Source organism: Cherax quadricarinatus, chromosome 22, assembly GCF_038502225.1.
Source record: "Cherax quadricarinatus isolate ZL_2023a chromosome 22, ASM3850222v1, whole genome shotgun sequence".
Taxonomy (NCBI): domain Eukaryota; kingdom Metazoa; phylum Arthropoda; class Malacostraca; order Decapoda; family Parastacidae; genus Cherax; species Cherax quadricarinatus.
Window position 1 is genome coordinate 20,869,007 of NC_091313.1, and position 21,982 is coordinate 20,890,988.

Below are 21,982 nucleotides of genomic sequence, written 5' to 3' on the forward strand. Positions count from 1 at the left end.
AGTTGCACTCAATCAGTAACCACAAAAAGCAATGGATTATAGTGAAATGTTTGGATGAATGCATGGAATCTTCCTCACTTGCCCAGACACACAGCCAGACTGACTCACAAACGTGGCGGAGCAGCGGGTGAACGCGTCAAATACGGTCGATCTCCGAAATAACAGCTGATAACCAGGATAGAATTTCACCCAAAAAAGCGGACAAAAACTGAACTGGCCGATATCCGGAACTGTTAAACAGATTGATTGGTGATGCTGAAAGCTGGGTGCAAATGATAAACGTCTTCAGAGGCTTCTTTACTTTATTTGTAGTGTAGTGGTGGGTACACAGGCTTGTGTGTTGTGCCCATGGCACGGGTAGGCCATGCCCACGAGAGGGAACTAGTAGGCCTTGTGTCTTCCTGCTAGGCCGCTGTCAGAGTGAGAGCGTGTGGGACCAGCTTCCCACAGACCTGGAGCAGGCCCAGAGGGCAGCACCTTAGTGCCGCGAAATATGAACTAAGCTGGCAGACAGCATGTACTGTCTGTGCAGACAGTGCAGGCTGTCTACATTTGCTCGGCCACCTACTGGTGGCCACAATACTGGTGGTAAAAAAAACTCGGTCTCTCTCTCGTAGGAACAGGGCACAGAACACAAAATAAAAAACATATATATACATATGGACATGGAAAAAAAAGGGAAGAAAAAAACATGTGGGGTGTGCTAAACATCGTGGTCATAGGCAGCGAGCGTCAAAGGGCATCACTGCACGCCTTCCTGCGTCTGGACAGATACTGCAACACAAGAGACATCGCTGTGGCTGAGCTGTGACGTAACAGGGTACGGTCTCCTCTGGAACGGTGAAGCAGTCATCGTAGGAGTAGCTGCAGGTTTTCACTCAACCAGGGGCACGACATGCTGGTGCCCTCGGGTGAGGTGTCGTCAAAACTCGGCAGGACTTCTGGCAAGCGACTCAGGACACTTCTCGACTGGTACTGTCGCTGGGCTGTCACTGCCGGCGAGCGTGGAGAGAGTCGTGGAGCGAGTCGTGGCAGAGACGACTTGGCCAAACATCTGGGAGTTGTAACATCATACACCAGACTGCAGTGAGCGAGCTAGCAGTCAAAGTGACATCATCTTTGTGCAGGCTGCTCACTGAAGCTTGTGACATGAGGCTGACAGCACCTGCTGACAGGGCTAACTTGACGAGTGTCATTCTCTCGGCAGTTGGAGTTATAGCAGAGGTTAGTCTAAGCGTCCCAAGACTTGTTTCTCTACATATAACTGCACTCTGAAGGTGAAGTGAAACAAATCTCGATGGGAATCGTAGCAGGTACGATTCTGCAGAACGTCACGAGCGACGAGCATAAGAGCTTTCTGTACAAGGGGGCTCGGGCTCAGAGCTGACTGATATCAGCTGTCAAACGCACTGGTCACATCAGGTGACTTAGCACAGTGGTGCTACTCAGGTCTGGCTCAGGACCACTGGACACACGGGAAACTTCACACACACCCGCGGTACATACGGTACAACATGGCTTAAACTAGCAAAAGATGCTTTACTGTGCACAAAACTGATACTAAGCCATACACTAACATGTGAGAACACTGACTGAGAGGAATTAATTAGCACACGACATATATCTTCTCTCAATCTTCTCAACAATACTGAAATAATTACTAGAGCACTTGATGTGACATCATGTGATGTCAGGCGTGATGTCGCGAGGTGACGTCAGCAGACATCTCGAGGCGACGTCATGAAGTCGGGCAGCATCGTCGGTGACGTCAATGTGATGCGGGCAGCAGACCACAGCATGAGGCCTGGGACATCTGGCTCGGTAACCCACGTGGCTTGTAGATCCACGTGACCTTGCCCACACCCCACATGGCATCATGATCCACGTGGTGACATGATCTATGTGGCATGCTGATCCACATGGCTTGCTGATCCACGTGGCTTGCTGATCCTCGTGGCTTCGAGTAGCCTCGAGCACTCGGATACACAACTCTGGCAATGAATTCACACGAAAAACAGCAGAAAACACAGCAGAGGGAGTGATGCACATAGTGGTGGTAGGCTGGTGAGGTGTGAGGAGGGCGAGCGTGGGCGAGGCGAGGAAACGGCCACTTCCTCTCCCTCCTACAAACACGAGGAGTAACTCACACTGGACGCAGAAATCACCACAAAACTCACCTCTGGCTTGCTGAAACAGCTGTGCTGAGCTGAACAACAACAGCAACATACAAGTGATGCTGAACATGTGACTTAAGAAACAGCGTGGGACGCTGTGGCATGGGGTCACTGGGACACCACTTACAATTCTCGAAGAAATTCGGCAAATTTCGACTAGATCCTGCTTGTACCTGTGTCTGGATGCTGAAACGTGCAGACACGACATCAGGATAACTTGTTGAGAGACGGATGCTTCTTGCAAGGGGAGATGAAGTGAAGATGACTTCATTCCTTCCTTCCTCCGGGCAAACACAACTGCTGCGACCACCGCTTCCCACCAGTGTTTAATGAGATTAATTGGTGTTGCTGGTAGCGGGGAGTAAATGATAAACGTCTTCAGAGGCTTCTTTACTTTATTTGTAAAGTAGTGGTGGGTACACAGGCTTGTGTGTTGTGCCCATGGCCCGGGTAGGCCATGCCCACGAGAGGGAGAGAACTAGTAGGCCTTCCATCTTCCTGCTAGGCCGCTGTCAGAGTGAGAGCGTGTGGGACCAGCTTCCCACAGACCTGGAGCAGGCCCAGAGGACAGCACCTTAGTGCCGCAAAATATGAACTAAGCTGGCAGACAGCACGTACTGTCTGTGCAGACAGTGCAGGCTGTCTACAGAACAGCCGATAACCAAGGGTCCACTGTACTTGCAAGTGCAGGTAATATACACATTACAGTGGACCCCCGGTTTACAATATTATTTCATTCCAGAAGTATGTTCAGGTGCCAGTACTGACCGAATATGTTCCCATAAGGAATATTGTGAATTAGATTAGTCCATTTCAGGCCCCCAAACATACACATACAAATGCACTTACATAAATACACTTACATAATTGGTCGCACTGGGAGCTGATTGTAAACCGGGGATCCACTGTACGTATTGTTATAACGGAGACCTGGTTCAATTTGAAAGATAGAGAAATGCCTTCCGAATGCAACATACAGGGTTATAAACTATGTATTCCACACTGATAGGGTCAACAGGAAGGGTGGTGGAGTGGCGCTGTATGTCAGAGAGAATTTAAATTGTTGTGTTAGACGAGATACAGTGGACCCACCCTTTTGTCGATCTCTGTTATCGCTGATTTCCGTTTTTGCCAAGTTTTTTAATCAAAATATAAGTTCTGTTTTTGTTGATTTCCTGTTTTCACGGATGGTACGGAACCTGTCCAGTGCCCAGCACGCACACAAAGCCATCTCCCACACACATTCTCAGGCAGTGTCGTGTTGTTTCTCGGTGAGTGAACATATCCCACGAGGTCATACGAAACATTTCATAATAATCCATTTTTTTGGCACTTGTTTACTGTGTGACTGCTAAATAAGCCACCATGGGCCCAAAGAAAGCTCTTAGTGCCAGTTCTTTGGTAAAGAAAGTGAGGAACACAATAGAATTAAAGAAAGAAATCGTAGCAAAGCACGAGTCGATACAGGCTATAGCGCCAGCCAGCAATCAAGTGTTGCATTAACAGTGTAGCAAGTAAGTTAAGCGATTAATTGATAGAAAAAGGACAGAACGAACCTAACTCCTCCAATGGTGCTGGAGTTATATAGGGCTACTGACAACACCGCTGCCTCCACTACCACTATGTACGGCTTATGCTCTCAGTGGCCCCTATACACCCAACAACAACACAACACCACTTGTGACATACATAATGACATTTTTTTTCATTCTCGAGTATATGTCGTGTTTCTGTTATTATTGTTCATTATGTCATATTAGATGAATTGTGATAGATAAATAAGCTGTAGAGATGATATTAGTGTCATGCTGTAGAGATGATATTAGTGTCATACTGAAGCATATTGTCCTGTCTCCAACAATAAACTCGCCTCCCTCTCCCCTCCACCCCATCTGCCATACACCAACAAGTCTTTTCAATAAATGTAAGTGTGATGTTAAATGCTCATTTATACATTTTATTATTGCTTTATATTTATCTGTCATTCTTTTCTGCATGTAAATTTATATTTAAGCTAAAAAAATTTTTTTTTGTTAATACTTCCGGGTATCTGAAATGAATTAATTGGAATTACATTATTTCTTATAGGGAAAATGGTTTCAGTTTTTGCTGGTCTCTCTGGAACGGCTTAAACATGAGAACCGAGGGTCCACTGTACAATAGACCCTCATTTTTCATAAGGCTCGAAAGTCGTAATTTTCGGAAATCATAATTTTTTTTCATCAAAACACCGACTCGCAAATAGTCATCCGTCCGGGACGCATACACACGGTCCCGAGCCGCCTCACACTCCGTTCCCAGCCAATGTGCCATTGTTTATCAGTGAGGATGATCCCAGGAGTTCATACATTTCATAATATTCCATTCGTTTTAGTGCTTGCAACTGCTAAATAAGTCACCATGGCTCCAAAGAAAGCTTTTAGTGCCAGCTCTTTGGTAAAGAATGTGAGAAACACACATAATTTAAGAAAAAGTTTGTAGAAAAATACAAAAGTGGTGGTGTTAGAGTGGTAGCAGTTGTGATAGTGGTAGAGGGTGGAAGTGATGGTGGTAGAAGGTGGTAGTGATGGTGGTAGAGGGTGGTAGTGATGGTGGTAGAGGGTGGTAGTGATGGTGGTAGAGGGTGGTAGTGATGGTGGTAGAGGGTGGTAGCAGTTGTGATAGTGGAAGAGGGTGGTAGTGATAGTAGTAGAGGGCGCCTTCTTCCGTGATTCAGTGATTCTACTTAACTCCTCCAATGTTGTTGGAGTTATATAGGGCTACAGAAAACACCGCCGACTCAGCTGCTGCTTCACCACCATTATGGACGGCTTATGCTCTCAGTGGCCCTTATACACCCAACACCAACAGAACACCTCTTGTGACATACATAATGACTTATTTTATTCATTCTAGAGTATATTCCATGTTTCTATGTTATTAATATTGTTTATTATGTCACAAGTTGAATTGTGATAGATAAATAAACCGTAGAGTTGATATTAGTGTCATATTCTCCAACAATAAACTAGCCTCCCCCCCCCCTCTGCCCCATCTGCCATATACCAACAAGTCTTCAATAAAGGTAAGTGTGATGTTAAATGTTCATTTATACATTTTATTAGTGCTTTACATTTATTTGGCATTCTTTTCTGCATTTAAATCTATATTTAAGCTAGGGAAGTGACCCCTGAAGTGACCTAGAGTCCTTATGGAGGGGGACTCCCCTTCCAAACAATAACCTCTCTTCCCTCTCTCCTACTCCCTGTCTTCCATTCATCAACAACAGCCTTCAATAAAGGTAACCGTCATGTTGAATATTCATTCTTTTGTGCAAGTAAATCTAAGGTAAAAAAAAAAATAAAAAATTTTTTTTATACTTTTGGGTGTCTGGAACGAATTAATAGGATTTACATTATTTCTTATGGGGAAAATGGATTCGCAAATCGTCAATTTCAATAATAGTCACATTCTCTGGAACGGATTGATTACGAAAAACAAGGGTCCACTGTATTGCTGATTGTGAAAAGGATTTAGGAGTTCTGGTTAGCAGTAATCTGAAACCAAGACAACAGTGCATAAGTGTTTGCAATAAAGTTAACAGAATCCTTGGCTTCATATTAAGAAGTATAAATAATAGAAGTCCTCAGGCTGTTCAACTCTATATATCTTTATATCTTTGGTTAGGCCTTGTTTAGATTACGCTGCACAGTTCTGGTCACTGCATTACAGAATGGATATAGATACTGTACACTGGAAAACTTACAAAGGAAGATGACAAAGTTCAGCTGAATCTGCACTATCTAGAAAGGCATAGAATTAGGGGGGACATGACTGAGGTGTATAAATGGAAAACAGGAATAAATAAAGGGGATGTAAATAGCATGCTAAAAATATCTAGCCTAGACAGGACTCACAGCAATGGCTTTAAGTTGGAAAAATCCAGATTCAGGAAAGATATAGGAAAGCACTGGTTTGGTAATGGAGTTGTGGACAAGTGGAACAAATTCCCGAGTACCATCATAGAAGCTAAGACGTTGTATAGTTTTAAAAATAGGTTAGATAAATACATGAGTGGGTGTGGGTGGGTGTGAGTTGGACCTGACTAGCTTGTGCTGCTAGGTCAGATGCTGTGCTCCTTCCTTAAGTGAATGTGACCTGACCTGACTAGGTTAGGGCATTGGCTTAAGCCAGTAGGAGACTTGGACCTGCCTCGCATGGGCCAGTAGGCCTGCTACAATGTTCTTTCTTATGTATGTGACAGATACATTCCAGGCAATGGTGCTTAACCCTTAAACTTTCCAAGCAGATCTATGTTCACATGCACAGTGCTCCAAAAGTAGATCTACATTTTTTTTTCAACATATTTTCAAATATAACAAAAAAAAAAAGTAGATCAAAGTTTTTTTACACGTTTTCAAATGTAAAAAAGAAAAAAAGATTACATTTTTTACATACATGTACTTTCAAATGTTGAAAAAACGTAGATCTAAGTTTGTACAGCTTAAGGGTTAAAGCAAACCAAATTCAACAGGTAAAAAGCATAGGGTTATGTTCCAAGACCTTGAAAATTCCACATTTCTTAACTTTTTGCCAAAAAGTATAAGCCTACCAGACAAGCACCAAGGTGTCATATACAAACAAGAAATGAATTTGATCTAAAAACCTAGAACAAATAAAATTAAAAATTCAATCATAATCCCTATACAATTAACATAACCAGAATAAAAAAAAATCACATTTCTTGTTTTACCAATAAGTTATGAACACACCATATAGACAACCAAAAGCTATGCAACAACAAAAAAAATTATTTGGTCAAAAGACAATGTAGAAAAAATTTTGTCTAAAATTCAGTCAGAATCCTCATTCCCTTCACCACGAATCAACCATCCTGTCTCTTTGGATTTAAGGCCATAACAAAGTACGGTATTCAATGTAGATAAAACCAAGTGGTTTCCATTTGAGTTTTAAAAAAATCAGCAACATGAGCACTATAACTTGCCACCTGACTGATCTTCACAACTATGCTCATTTAATTTCTATCACATTTCTCCACAAAATGACATGCAGAATGCTGCAATACTGTAAAAGGAAATACAGGTCCACCATCACAAATCCGGCAATCAGTTATTCGGCACTAATTTTGGCTAGCATACTTTCAGATTTCCAGGGTCACCACACCAACCTGCTGGTACTGTTTGGTGGCGCTACTTGCTGCATAAGTCATAATTTCTTTTTCTCCATTTATTGTCATAACCTGCTTACTTTTAGCCCTAGCCATGGTTCCAATGAATAAAAGAAATGCTTCTTATTATGTAAACCACTGACACAGTACATTATCCATTAAAGATAAGGTGGCTTTGAAGCCACTGCCGGTTGCCATGAGCTCAGTCTCATGATGCAGGAGAATATGCTTTATTATTATGCTAATATCAACACTACAGCTTATTTGCCTATCACAGTTGATCTAATATGACATAATAAACAATATAAATAACATAAAACATGTTAAATACATGTACTCCAGAATGAATAATATTTGGCATAACACCGAGCAGTTCAACGGAGGTACGAAGAGGATATGGTATAAAAATACCATTCTCCTATCCCTGTCTTGGGGGCTTATATTAGAGAAAACGGAGTATAGCACAGGGCTATGATATACACTTGTACTGCACCATAAACTTGAAACACAAAAGTTATTTTCTCTGTATAGATTATCACACATAGCAGCATATGTGTAAAGAACCTAGGATAACCCAAAAAAGTCAACGTGGCTTATTTCTAGTACCTGGCTTGAGTTAGCCATACATGACTTTTGGTAAATATTCGATTCCCAGCCTGGGTAGAAACATTAGGCGTGTTTCTTTACACCTGTTGTCTATGTTTACCCATCAGTAAATGGGTACCTGGTTGTTAGCCGACTAGTGTGGGTGTTATCCTGGGACACTGACCTAATTTTCTTGAAATACTCTGCATAACAAGCAGCTTTCTATATAGAAGTATATCAGATGTCAGCTAGGCCTGTGTACCTTGTACATGTACGTGTAGTAAATATACTATTATTATTATTATTATTATATTATTATTTTCTCAGTTGTTTGTTGGGTTATCTTATTCAAACTTAGGCAATGTATGATGGAAAGATACTTCTTAACATACACCAAAAATGAAAGAAATCAGACCATAAATAGCGGAGTTCACTTCTCAGCCATTAGCGGCCGCTTAGCGGTATATTTTTATATGTTTTTTATGGTTACATTCTCATTTTTTCAGTCTCATTTGATAGAATGAAAGATACATTACAAAAATAGATATGATTTTGATTGCTTTCATGACGAAAAGTACCTTGAAATTGCGCTCACAGTAGCGAAAATGTTCTATTCTTTAACAATGCTCAAGAGTAAACAAACGGCGTCACCGTCCAATACCTGTCCACCTGTCAGTCCAAATTCCAATACAGAGTCAAGAATGGCTTGACATTATTTATACAATTATTACAATAATGCAGCAGTCTGCATAACCGTAAATCTTCTATTTTTTTGTGAATAAAAATTCAAAATGGAAAGCAAGAGTAATATAAGAGGGGCCTGTAGCCATGACTAATGAACAGAGAAAATGTTATTTTAGTGCCAGGAATATCTGCATTGTTTATTCTGGACCCTATTTTGAAATTGGCATCTGTTGAAATTTGTGTGAAATCGGCCAAATTGCCAATTTCTGATCACTTTATTGGGTAGTTGAAATAAGTGAATGGGTGGTTTCTTGTACTCAGTTGACAGACTAGAAGTAAATAAGTTTATTCAGGTATACACAAATACAGTTACATAGATTATTATACATAGCAGTGTATGTATACAGAACCTAGGATAACCCAAAAAAGTCAGACAAAGTGACTTATTTCCAGTACCTGGCTTGGGCTTGCCATATATGATTTTGGTAAATATTTTTTTTTCTAGGTTGTTTGTTGGGCTATCTCATTGAAACTTGGGCAATGTATGATGGAAAGATGCTTCTTAACGTACAACAAAAATAAAAATGACGGACGATAAATAAGGTAGTTCACTTCTCAGCCATCAGCCGCCTCTTTGCAGTATATTTTCGTATGGTTTTTATGGTTGTATTCTCATTTTTTTGGACTCATTTGATAGAATGGAAGATATATTACAGAAATAGACATGATTTTGATTGCTTTCATGATGAAAAGCACCTTGAAATTGAGCTCAAATTAGTGGAAATGTTCGATTTTTGCCAATGTTCAATGAACTTTTTGTAAGTCAAGTTGGTTAATTTTATTAAGTGTATTCTAACCTATCCACTCTGTAATCCGGCACACTACAGGTCCCAATGATGCCGGATTTGTGATGGAGGACCTGTACTATATACATGGATGGCTACTTAGAGTATTAAAGAACTTTTATATTATACTGGATACAAATAACGTTAGTATTAAACATTCTTTTGAAACCCTTGTTTTTTGCCTTGTAATTCAACATTCGGTTTAAAGTTGCCATAGTAATGCCCTCATTTCTTGGAACCAACTCGAAATGTTTATTAAGACATGCTTGTACTCTGTGGGCATCAAAAACACAAACCCTTTCTCAAAGTAATAGCTCTTTCCTCTAGCAACACAAGTATTGCAGTAATACTATATTTACACATAACAATTTCTTTCTTATTCTTTTATGGTACTGGCTCCTTACCCTTGCTTTGTTTCTTCTCTTCTACCTTCTCATTTTCATGTTGTTCAGAACAGAAACCCTTATTCTTTCTACTCTCTTTTTTTCACATTGCAAAAAAATTAGTAAGCTTCATTTCCATGATAGTCTAACTTACACAATTCTGTGACATGCTTTTCAGGTAATTCTTAGACATTGAAAAAGCTGGGTGAAAATTTTACATTCTGCTTTCCTAGATGGGCAGACCCAAGAGGCAACAGATATCAAAGATACAAATGAATAGAAGCGAAACACATTGACAAGATTGCTACAAGGAAAATTGGATGAAGACACACAAGACTGATACAAGAAGAAATTGGGGAGGGGGAAAGGAAACAGAAAGGATGATACAAGAATATGAAAGGGGGAGACTACACACTAATACAAGGGGAAAGTGAGGGGAAAGAGAAAAAGCTGATAAACGTATGCAAGAAAGACAAAGTAACATAAAAGGAATCTCCTTTGCCCACAACAGACACTTGCATACCATGCTGCTTCATGAATTCCAAACTACCACTACAAAATTTTCAGTGGTGACAATGCCCATTCTAAGCCATCAAACACATCCCTCTCGCCCAAAATGCAGAAACTTTAGACTCGCTATACAGTGGACCCCCGCATAACGATCACCTCCGAATGCGACCAATTATGTAAGTGTATTTATGCAAGTGCGTTTGTACGTGTATGTTTGGGGGTCTGAAATGGACTAATCTACTTCACAATATTCCTTATGGGAACAAATTCGGTCGGTACTGGCACCTGAACATACTTCTGGAGTGAAAAAATATCGTTAACCGGGGGTCCACTGTATATGAAAAAGCCTGTGTTGCAAAGATCTCCCATATATTAACCTCCCTCTCTAGAAGAGCTTTGAGTTTTCTTAGTCTCACAGCTTGGCTCCAGGCCAGGCCTGTCTGTTAATAAAGTCAGTACATCACTGGGGGACAGTTTTATTTCCACTGGGGGGTCCTTCAATCTTCTTGCCCAGGATGCGACCCACAACAGTCTACTAACACTCAGGTACCTACTTACAGCTGAGGAACAGGGGCAATAGGTGTAAGGAAACATGCCCAACATTACATCCATGCCAGGGAGAAAATGACAAAACCTGAGCATAGTACATGAGCATAGGATGCTATTAACTGAGCCACAAGGTATCATATCTCTGGTTAAATCCACTTGTAAGAGATGTATCATATACCCTAGAAAAAGTATTTTCTATCTATACTGTGTTATAAACTAACTTGATGCATTCCACATGTTCAATACAAAATTCAATAAAGTCAATAACACTCCTATGTTTCCAAGCACACAATTTCCTTTTTATGTCTTTATCCTCCTCTTTTTTTTATACTTTCTAACATCTTAACAAATTTTGGTAATTCATCTTCCTCTCAATAATTTAATTCATTCTTAACCCTTTCAGGGTCCAGACACCCCTGATCTGAAACCTCTCCACAGGGAGAGTAATAAAAACAAAAAGTACAAAATTTGATGGAAAACTGACAAAATTACGCTATTGTGAATTTTACCATATCAGTGATATTTACGTAATGGTAATTTTGCCCACTTTGAGGCCTATTTTAGGCCAATTACACTGTTCCAGTTGACAAAATTCTTAGCTATTTCACTAGTATGCCTTCTTTTTTATCGAGTGAGCACAGGTAACCACCCAATCAACTATTTCAACTGCCCTATAAAGTGATCAGAATTTGGTAATTTGGCCAATTTGACAAATTTCAAAAAAGAAGCCAGAATAAACCATGCAGGCATTCCTGGTACTAAAATAACATTTTCTCTGTTCATTAGTTATGTTTACAGGCTTTACATATAAATTTCATTTTGATTTTTTATTCACACAAAAAATAGAAGATTTACTGTTATGCAATATTGTTATAAGTGTATAAATAATATCAGTGCATTCATGAATGCATATTAAACCCACCAGTTATGTGTACTGGACGTGTGCTGCGATTTGTTTTGAACATCGGCAAAAATCAAACATTTCACTACTTTGAGCTCAATTTCAAGCTATTTCGAGTCCTCAAAACCACCTCTATTTCTGTAATATATCTTCCATTCTATCAAATGAGACCAAGAAATCGAGAATATAACCATAAAAACCATACAAAATTACATTGCAAAGTTGCCGTTTTAAATAAAAAACACAGTTGCAGTTATTTTTTCCTCATTGTGCACTGTGTGCTGCAAGATTTATTTTATATAGTGCACACTTACTGCATCGACCCATTCTGTCATATTTAGTCCCAAATTCACAGCTCACAGTTTATTTGAGCGAGCTGAGCTCATCACGTAATACTACAGCACAGACCTTGAAAGGGTTAACTACTGAAAATAAATAAGGGTGGTTGTACTTATTATAAATGTGCTCCATAAGGTTCTGTATGCCGTACACATTCAAATTGTCATTGAGGTGCTTGATCATATACATACAAAATATGGGCCTTATCAGGAGTCTTATCAGTTTGTATACTGTGGCCTTGAACACAAACCTTAAAAAATAAAACTCTTATATAGGAGTGTACCATAATTCTTATAGAAAACAACAACAAAAATTAATACTTGTCATAGCAGCAAATTCTTAAGGTAGAGAAGGGCAAACTCAAAAGTGTTTTTCAATATGTATACAGTAATAAAAATCTGAGTAAAGCACTACACAGATAGCATTTTGTTTATGCAGAATATTGAAACATCAAAACAATTATCTATCCTACATAGTGTTTAACTTTCACATTTGTCCATGTTGCTGCTTAACAGCAACAAAATTTACTGAACCATTTATATAAAACACACAGTAAACTATACAGTATATTACTTCTTTGTTTATCTCTTGCAGTAGGTCTTGACAGCCCTGATGGACCCTCTGGAGACATGTGATATGTGTGATTATGTTGGACATGTTCCACTCCAGAGCCAGACACCTCTAGAAGGAAAAAAATATTTAAAAAATAACAAATAATACAAATCATGGAAATAATACCTTAAAAGAATTAAGCATTAATATACTGAACACAGCACATAAAACAGGTTATTAATGTACACTTACATCTAAAAACAGCAGCATATCACACATGTACATACATTTTTGGACCAACTTTTATCAACAATATGAGCAAACCACATATGCATTTAAAAACTTACTTAAGACCTAATGAGTACTGGAAGAAGGCCTACATAATCCATATACATATGTACCATTTAAGAAATATTTTCATGTGTCATTCTGACACTTGCTATTTATTTGCAATTCTCTTGTTTAATGTGTTGATGCTGTAGCCTTCCTTATCTATTTTCTTGCATCCTTTCATGATCATACACCTATATGGTTATCGTAACATAGGATTGATTAAACCGCCTCACTACTGTATTTAACATATCTGGTTACGTATACAGCTTCCACACTGCACAGGAGGGCCTCAAGTATTCGGCACCCTCTTTTTGGTCTTCCACTTTTTGTTAGATTTCAACTGAGCCATTGTTCATTATGTTAGGTGCTTTACAGGTTTTTCCACCGTTTTCGCATAACAGCTGCACAAGGGAAGGCTGACTGGCACTATATTTTAAGGCAGGTATTGTAATTTCTGTGTATCATACTTTTATTTTTTTATGCCTAGTTGTATTGAGAACTTAATATATTACATATAATGTAAACACGGCATGTCATTTTAGACACTTCTGACATCAAAAAAACTTTTCCACCATCTGGCAATTTTTGTTTATTGCACAGGGTCAGGAACCTAAGACATACAAATGGGGCCCTCCTGTATGACAGAAAAGTGGAAGAACTGATAGTTTCTATATAGTGAATTCAACAAGTTGTAAAAGGCAACTAAAATGCCAGGGGTAGCAAGGGGCTAGTAACCTCTTCACCTGTATAAATTACCAAGTGTAAAAAGAAAAACTATTGGGGGGGGGGCACCCTGGCCCAGTGGGAGACAGCCGGTGTGTCCCCCCCAAAAAAAAAAAAAAAACTGTGAACATCAATGTTGAATATGGCTATACAGTGGAACCTCTACTTGCGAGTTTAATCCGTTCCATGACCTTCTTCGGAACTGGATTTGCTCGTTTGAAGAGTCAATTTTCCTCATTTAAATTAATTGAAATGCAATTAATCCGTTCCAGTGGAATTCTGTACTTCAATAATTTTGCTAATATCAACTCTATGGCTTATTTATCCATCAGAGTTCATCTAATATGACATAACAAACAATATAAATAACATAGAAACCTGATATATACTCTAGAATGAACAAGATATGTCATTATACATGTGGCAGCAGCGGCAGCCGACAAGAGTTTGTCTGGAGACAGGACAAAATACTCCTTGAATATTTCGCTATCAACTCTACAGCTTATCTATCTATCACAGCTCATCTAATATGAAACAATAAACAATATAAATAGCATAGAAACCTGATATATACTCCAGAATGCATAAACTGTCATTATGTAACAGGTGGAGGCAGCCACAACCACTCCCTCTTTGTTGTGGTAAACACTGCCATCTAGTGACGGCCTTTTGAAGTCGTCTATTATTATTATGTAGTACATTATTATTATATATGTATTATTATTATACGTCTCATAAACACGTCTCATAAACACGCTAGATAACAGGGATATCTTGCTACTCCAACTTACACTTTGGTCACACATCACAGACACGCACATGCATATATATATACATACATCTAGGTTTTTCTCGTTTTTCTACATAGCTCTTGTTCTTCTTTATTTCTATTGTCCATGGGGAAGTGGAAAAGAATCTTTCCTCCGTAAGCCATGCGTGTCGTATGAGGCGACTAAAATGCCGGGAGCAATGGGCTAGTAACCCTTTCTCCTGTAGACATTTACTAAAAAAGAGAAGAAGAAAAACTTTATAAAACTGGGATGCTTGAATGTGCGTGGATGTAGTGCAGATGACAAGAAACAGATGATTACTGATGTTATGAATGAAAAGAAGTTGGATGCCCTGGCCCTAAGCGAAACAAAGCTGAAGGGGGTAGGGGAGTTTTGGTGGGGGGAAATAAATGGGATTAAATCTGGAGTATCTGAGAGAGTTAGAGCAAAGGAAGGGGTAGCAGTAATGTTGAATGATCAGTTATGGAAGGAGAAAAGAGAATATGAATGTGTAAATGCAAGAATTATGTGGATTAAAGTAAAGGTTGGATGCGAGAAGTGGGTCATAATAAGCGTGTATGCACCTGGAGAAGAGAGGAATGCAGAGGAGAGAGAGAGATTTTGGGAGATGTTAAGTGAATGTATAGGAGCCTTTGAACCAAGTGAGAGAGTAATTGTGGTAGGGGACCTGAATGCTAAAATAGGAGAAACTTTTAGAGAGGGTGTGGTAGGTAAGTTTGGGGTGCCAGGTGTAAATGATAATGGGAGCCCTTTGATTGAACTTTGTATAGAAAGGGGTTTAGTTATAGGTAATACATATTTTAAGAAAAAGAGGATAAATAAGTATACAAGATATGATGTAGGGCGAAATGACAGTAGTTTGTTGGATTATGTATTGGTAGATAAAAGACTGTTGAGTAGACTTCAGGATGTACATGTTTATAGAGGGGCCACAGATATATCAGATCACTTTCTAGTTGTAGCTACACTGAGAGTAAAAGGTAGATGGGATACAAGGAGAATGGAAGCATCAGGGAAGAGAGAGGTGAAGGTTTATAAACTAAAAGAGGAGGCAGTTAGGGAAAGATATAAACAGCTATTGGAGGATAGATGGGCTAATGAGAGCATAGGCAATGGGGTCGAAGAGGTATGGGGTAGGTTTAAAAATGTAGTGTTGGAGTGTTCAGCAGAAGTTTGTGGTTACAGGAAAGTGCGTGTGGGAGGGAAGAGGAGCGATTGGTGGAATGATTATGTAAAGAGAGTAGTAAGGGAGAAAAAGTTAGCATATGAGAAGTTTTTACAAAGTAGAAGTGATGCAAAGAGGGAAGAGTATATGGAGAAAAAGAGAGAGGTTAAGAGAGTGGTGAAGCAATGTAAAAAGAGAGCAAATGAGAGAGTGGGTGAGATGTTATCAACAAATTTTGTTGAAAATAAGAAAAAGTTTTGGAGTGAGATTAACAAGTTAAGGAAGCCTAGAGAACAAATGGATTTGTCAGTTAAAAATAGGAGAGGAGAGTTATTAAATGGAGAGTTCGAGGTATTGGGAAGATGGAGGGAATATTTTGAGGAATTGTTAAATGTTGATGAAGATAGGGAAGCTGTGATTTCGTGTATAGGGCAAGGAGGAATAACATCTTGTAGGAGTGAGGAAGAGCCAGTTGTGAGTGTGGGGGAAGTTCGTGAGGCAGTAGGTAAAATGAAAGAGGGTAAGGCAGCCGGGATTGATGGGATAAAGATAGAAATGTTAAAAGCAGGTGGGGATTTAGTTTTGGAGTGGTTGGTGCAATTATTTAATAAATGTATGGAAGAGGGTAAAGTACCTAGGGATTGGCAGAGAGCATGCGTAGTTCCTTTGTATAAAGGCAAAGGGGACAAAAGAGAGTGCAAAAATTATAGGGGGATAAGTCTGTTGAGTATACCTGGTAAAGTGTATGGTAGAGTTATTATTGAAAGAATTAAAAGTAAGACTGAGAATAGGATAGCAGATGAACAAGGAGGCTTTAGGAAAGGTAGGGGGTGTGTGGACCAGGTGTTTACAGTGAAACATATAAGTGAACAGTATTTGGATAAGGCTAAAGAGGTCTTTGTGGCATTTATGGATTTGGAAAAAGGCGTATGACAGGGTGGATAGGGGGGCAATGTGGCAGATGTTGCAGGTGTATGGTGTAGGAGGTAGGTTACTGAAAGCAGTGAAGAGTTTTTACGAGGATAGTGAGGCTCAAGTTAGAGTACATAGGAAAGAGGGAAATTATTTCCCAGTAAAAGTAGGCCTTAGACAAGGATGTGTGATGTCACCATGGTTGTTTAATATATTTATAGATGGGGTTGTAAGAGAAGTAAATGCGAGGGTCTTGACAAGAGGCGTGGAGTTAAAAGATAAAGAATCACACATAAAGTGGGAGTTGTCACAGTTGCTCTTTGCTGATGACACTGTGCTCTTGGGAGATTCTGAAGAGAAGTTGCAGAGATTGGTGGATGAATTTGGTAGGGTGTGCAAAAGAAGAAAATTAAAAGTGAATACAGGAAAGAGTAAAGTTATGAGGATAACAAAAATATTAGGTGATGAAAGATTGGATATCAGATTGGAGGGAGAGAGTATGGAGGAGGTGAATGTATTCAGATATTTGGGAGTGGACGTGTCAGCGGATGGGTCTATGAAGGATGAGGTGAATCATAGAATTGATGAGGGGAAAAGGGTGAGTGGTGCACTTAGGAGTCTGTGGAGACAAAGAACTTTGTCCTTGGAGGCAAAGAGGGGAATGTATGAGAGTATAGTTTTACCAACACTCTTATATGGGTGTGAAGCATGGGTGATGAATGTATACTAAACAATAAAGAAAAGCATGCAACATATATACAGAAGAATAATTATAATAATATGCAACAAAATAAGTCTAGGGAATACATATCTCATTCACAATTTCCATACTATAATTTGAGTTAGTTTTATAAAGTTTTTCTTCTTCTCTTTTTTAGTAAATGTATACAGGAGAAGGGGTTACTAGCCCATTGCTCCCGGCATTTTAGTCGCCTCATACGACACGCATGGCTTACGGAGGAAAGATTCTTTTCCACTTCCCCATGGACAATAGAAAGAAATAAAAAAGAACAAGAGCTATTTAGAAAAAGGAGAAAAACCTAGATGTATGTATATATATATATATGCATGTGCGTGTCTGTGAAGTGTGACCAAAGTGTAAGTAGGAGTAGCAAGATATCCCTGTTATCTTAGCGTGTTTATGAGACAGAAAAAGAAAACCAGCAATCCTACCATCATGTAAAACAGTTACAGGTTTCTGTTTCACAGTCATCTGGCAGGACGGTAGTACTTCCCTGGGTGGTTGCTGTCTACCAACCTACTACATTTATGAAGGGATTCAGGGAAACCGGCAGGCCGGACTTGAGTCCTGGAGATGGGAAGTACAGTGCCTGCACTCTGAAGGAGGGGTGTTAATGTTGCAGTTTAAAAACTGTAGTGTAAAGCACCCTTCTGGCAAGACAGTGATGGAGTGAATGATGGTGAAAGTTTTTCTTTTTCGGGCCACCCTGCCTTGGTGGGAATCGGCCAGTGTGATAATAAAAAATAATAATAAAATAATTTGAGTTACTGTACCTGGAACTAATTTAGCAAAGGTGTTGAAGAAACTGAACGTCTCTCGCACTTTTGGCTGGCATATAGCTGGTGGGCTATCTTCACTCCCACCCATCCTGCCCATCAACTTAGATCATAACTGAATGACAGGTTTACCCACCACAATTTTCTAAGAATTTATCAATGTAAAAACATCACTCCACTATATGGCACCTCACTGGCTGAGGGCCAATTCTAAGGAACTTCACTAAATTATGGCATGATCTTTTAGTCTCCTTCACTGAGAGGAACTTCATAAAATTATATAACCTATTAAATTTTGTACTCTTAAAGATGGGAATTTACTTTACAGATTCCATCAATTTCACCATAAATTTATCAATATTAACACTAAGGCATTATAAGGCACCATTCAAGCTCACGTGACTATCTACTATAACCTGTAAATTACATGATGATACATTAATGAAAAACTAGTTTTCTAAATAGATTCCCAAAAGTAAAAAAAAAATCTGAAATAGCTAAACAGACTTACAAGTTCTATTAATTTATGTCAAAACTAGTTGTACTAAAGGATTAAATTGGTAGTGGTGGGCACCATACAACCATCAGATGCAAAGTTGATGATTATAAGATGGGTGGGCACTTTCTGGTGTATAATCACAGTGGTGTTGATGGTTGCCTCCTGATATATGCTCACAGGTGTCAGTGCCTCCTGGTATATGCTCATAAATGTAGGTGCCTTCTAATATATAACTAAAGCACAGTGGGGGAGTGCCTCCTGGTATATACTCACAAATATAAGTGCCTTCTAATATATAATAAAAGGGCAGTGAGGGGTGCCTCCTGATATGTATATGCTTACAGGTGTGGACACCTGGTAGTTGTATATGATCACAGGGCAGTATAGGGCACCTCTTTATGCAAGTCCACAGATATGGCACCTGCTATATAACTGTAGGCGTGGTATATAATGACAGGTGGGGAAATCCTGGTATATCACAGTGTAACATGGGCACCTCCTGGTATATAATCACGGCAATGTGGGCACCTCCTGGTATATAATCACGGGGTAGTGTGGGCGTCTTGTTATATAACAGGTGTTGGCACCTCTTTTATATAATCACAGGGTAGTGTGGGTACCTCCTTATATACACTTATGGCAGTGTGGGCGTCTCCTAGTACATAGATCAATTGTGTGGGCACCTAGTATATAATCACAGGTATGGGCACCTCCTAGTGTACGAGGGCAGGTATGAGCACCTCCTGGTATATGCTGACAGGTGTGGGCACCTCTTGGTATATGCTGACAGGTGTGGGCACCTCCTGGTATATGCTGACAGGTGTGGGCACCTCCTGGTATATGCTGACAGGAGTGGGCACCTCCTGGTATATGCTGACAGGTGTGGGCACCTGGTATATGCTGACAGGTGTGGGCACCACCTGGTATATGCTGACAGGAGTGGGCACCTCCTGGTATATGCTGACAGGTGTGGGCACCTCCTGGTATATGCTGACAGGTGTGGGCACCTCCTGGTATGATGCACTCATACCAAGAGGCTGACTCACGCCACATCACCCATGATGGTGAGCACAAAGTCTAAGTCAATTCACCTCGCGGGTTTTCCTCCGTCGCGGCTTCCTCCTAACACAGCCCAGGGCCGCCTACACTTCTCACACACTGCCCCACTGCACCAACACCATAATAAAGTGCCACACTTGTGCAATATAAAGCTCACACGGGCCTGCAACACGCAACAAAGGTCGTGCACTGCGCAACGTCCTCTTCAACATTGTTTACCACGGCTCATGCTAAGGTTACCAACACACTTCATTTCCCATCCATATTTAAAGTTTTTACCGGCGGAAACTCCGTCTTTGACATATAAATTCGTAAACGCAGACTTTTAATACTGCCGATTCTCGTGGAAGAAAAAGGACAAATGGAAATATTTATGAGGAAAAAGTTTATATAAATGTGAAGGGAGAGTGAGGTGCGCGCCATCTACCAGCCCGGAGGGGAACTACACTTATGCTGTGTCACCCTCACTAGTCTCCTTCCACACTAGTAAGTTAGTTATAGTTTAGTTTAGTTAGTTAGCTTGTTAGTTTTAGGTACTCAGTCAGTTAGTTATGGCCTAGTTTGGTTAGTTGTAGTTATAACCCATTTTGTTTAGTCAGTTTAGTTTAAAATTAGGGAATGGAATGCGTTACCTAATCATGTCAAGGCCGCTCTTAATATAAAGCAATTTAAGAATAGACAGATATATACTTAGTGAATGAAGTTACAGAAAGGTTAAAATGTTCATAATTGGTTTATTAATCTGATGTGCATTTTGTAAAACTGACATATATATATATATATATATATATATATATATATATATATATATATATATATATATATATATATATATATTCTTCCTTGAGGCCTTTTTATCCACTTCTCCGAGGCTAGGGGTCCCACAATTTACACCAGAGGTGGACCCCTTATATATATATATATATATATATATATATATATATATATATATATATATATATATATATATATATATATATATATATATATTATAATAAAAAAGAAGCGCTAAACCAACAAGGGTCATACAGCGCCGCCGGGCTGGAAAGAAGATACATGTATAAACAAAGTTTTCCAGTGGGCAACGGAAAACAATATGATGTTCAATAAGGACAAATTCCAACTACTCCGTTATGGAAAACTGAAGGGGATAATAACTAGAACAGAGTATACTACAAACTTTGGCCATACAATAGAGCGGAAAAATAATGTAAGGGACCTGGGAGTAGTAATGTCTGAGGATCTTACTTTCAAGGCTCACAACAGTGCCACAATCACAAGTGCAAAGAAAATGATAGGATGGATAATGAGAACATTCAAAATGAGAGATGCCAAGCCAGTGATGATCCTTTTCAAATCACCTGTTCTCTCTAGGCTAGAATACTGCTGTACATTAACATCAACGTCCAAAACAGGCAAAACTGCAGATCTAGAGATGCGATTGATACAATGTTATGGTCCTTGAAGGTGAGATCCTCCGACATGATCACTCCCAGGTCTTTGACGTTGGTGTTTCGCTCTATTTTGTGGCCAGAATTTGTTTTGTACTCTGATGAAGATTTAATTTCCTCATGTTTACCATATCTGAGTAATTGAAATTTCTCATCGTTGAACTTCATATTGTTTTCTGCAGCCCACTGAAAGATTTGGTTGATGTCTGCCTGGAGCTTTGCAGTGTCTGCAATGGAAGACACTGTCATGCAGATTCGGGTGTCATCTGCAAAGGAAGACACGGTGCTGTGGCTGACATCCTTGTCTATGTCGGATATAAGGATGAGGAACAAGATGGGAGCGAGTACTGTGCCTTGTGGAACAGAGCTTTTCACCGTAGCTGCCTCGGACTTTACTCTGTTGACGACTACTCTCTGTGTTCTGTTAGTGAGGAAATTATAGATCCATCGACCGACTTTTCCTGTTATTCCTTTAGCACGCATTTTGTGCGCTATTACGCCATGGTCACACTTGTCGAAGGCTTTTGCAAAGTCTGTATATATTACATCTGCATTCTTTTTGTCTTCTAGTGCATTTAGGACCTTGTCGTAGTGGTCCAATAGTTGAGACAGACAGGAGCGACCTGTTCTAAACCCATGTTGCCCTGGGTTGTGTAACTGATGGGTTTCTAGATGCGTGGTGATCTTGCTTCTTAGGACCCTTTCAAAGATTTTTATGATATGGGATGTTAGTGCTATTGGTCTGTAGTTCTTTGCTGTTGCTTTACTGCCCCCTTTGTGGAGTGGGGCTATGTCTGTTGTTTTTAGTAACTGTGGGACGACCCCCGTGTCCATGCTCCCTC

At 39.7% G+C, this 21,982-nt stretch overlaps 1 protein-coding gene across 3 annotated transcripts in view; it reads right to left on the reverse strand.

Moving 5' to 3' along the window:
• cnc (NFE2 like bZIP transcription factor cap-n-collar) overlaps positions 1-21,982 on the reverse strand; it is a 453,797-nt gene that overhangs the window by 32,878 nt on the left and 398,937 nt on the right. For all 3 annotated transcript variants that reach the window (XM_070087536.1, XM_053778153.2, XM_053778152.2), the window contains one exon: positions 12,711-12,818. In XM_070087536.1, the coding sequence (XP_069943637.1) occupies positions 12,711-12,818 (108 nt within the window). The remainder of the gene's footprint in view (positions 1-12,710; positions 12,819-21,982) is intronic.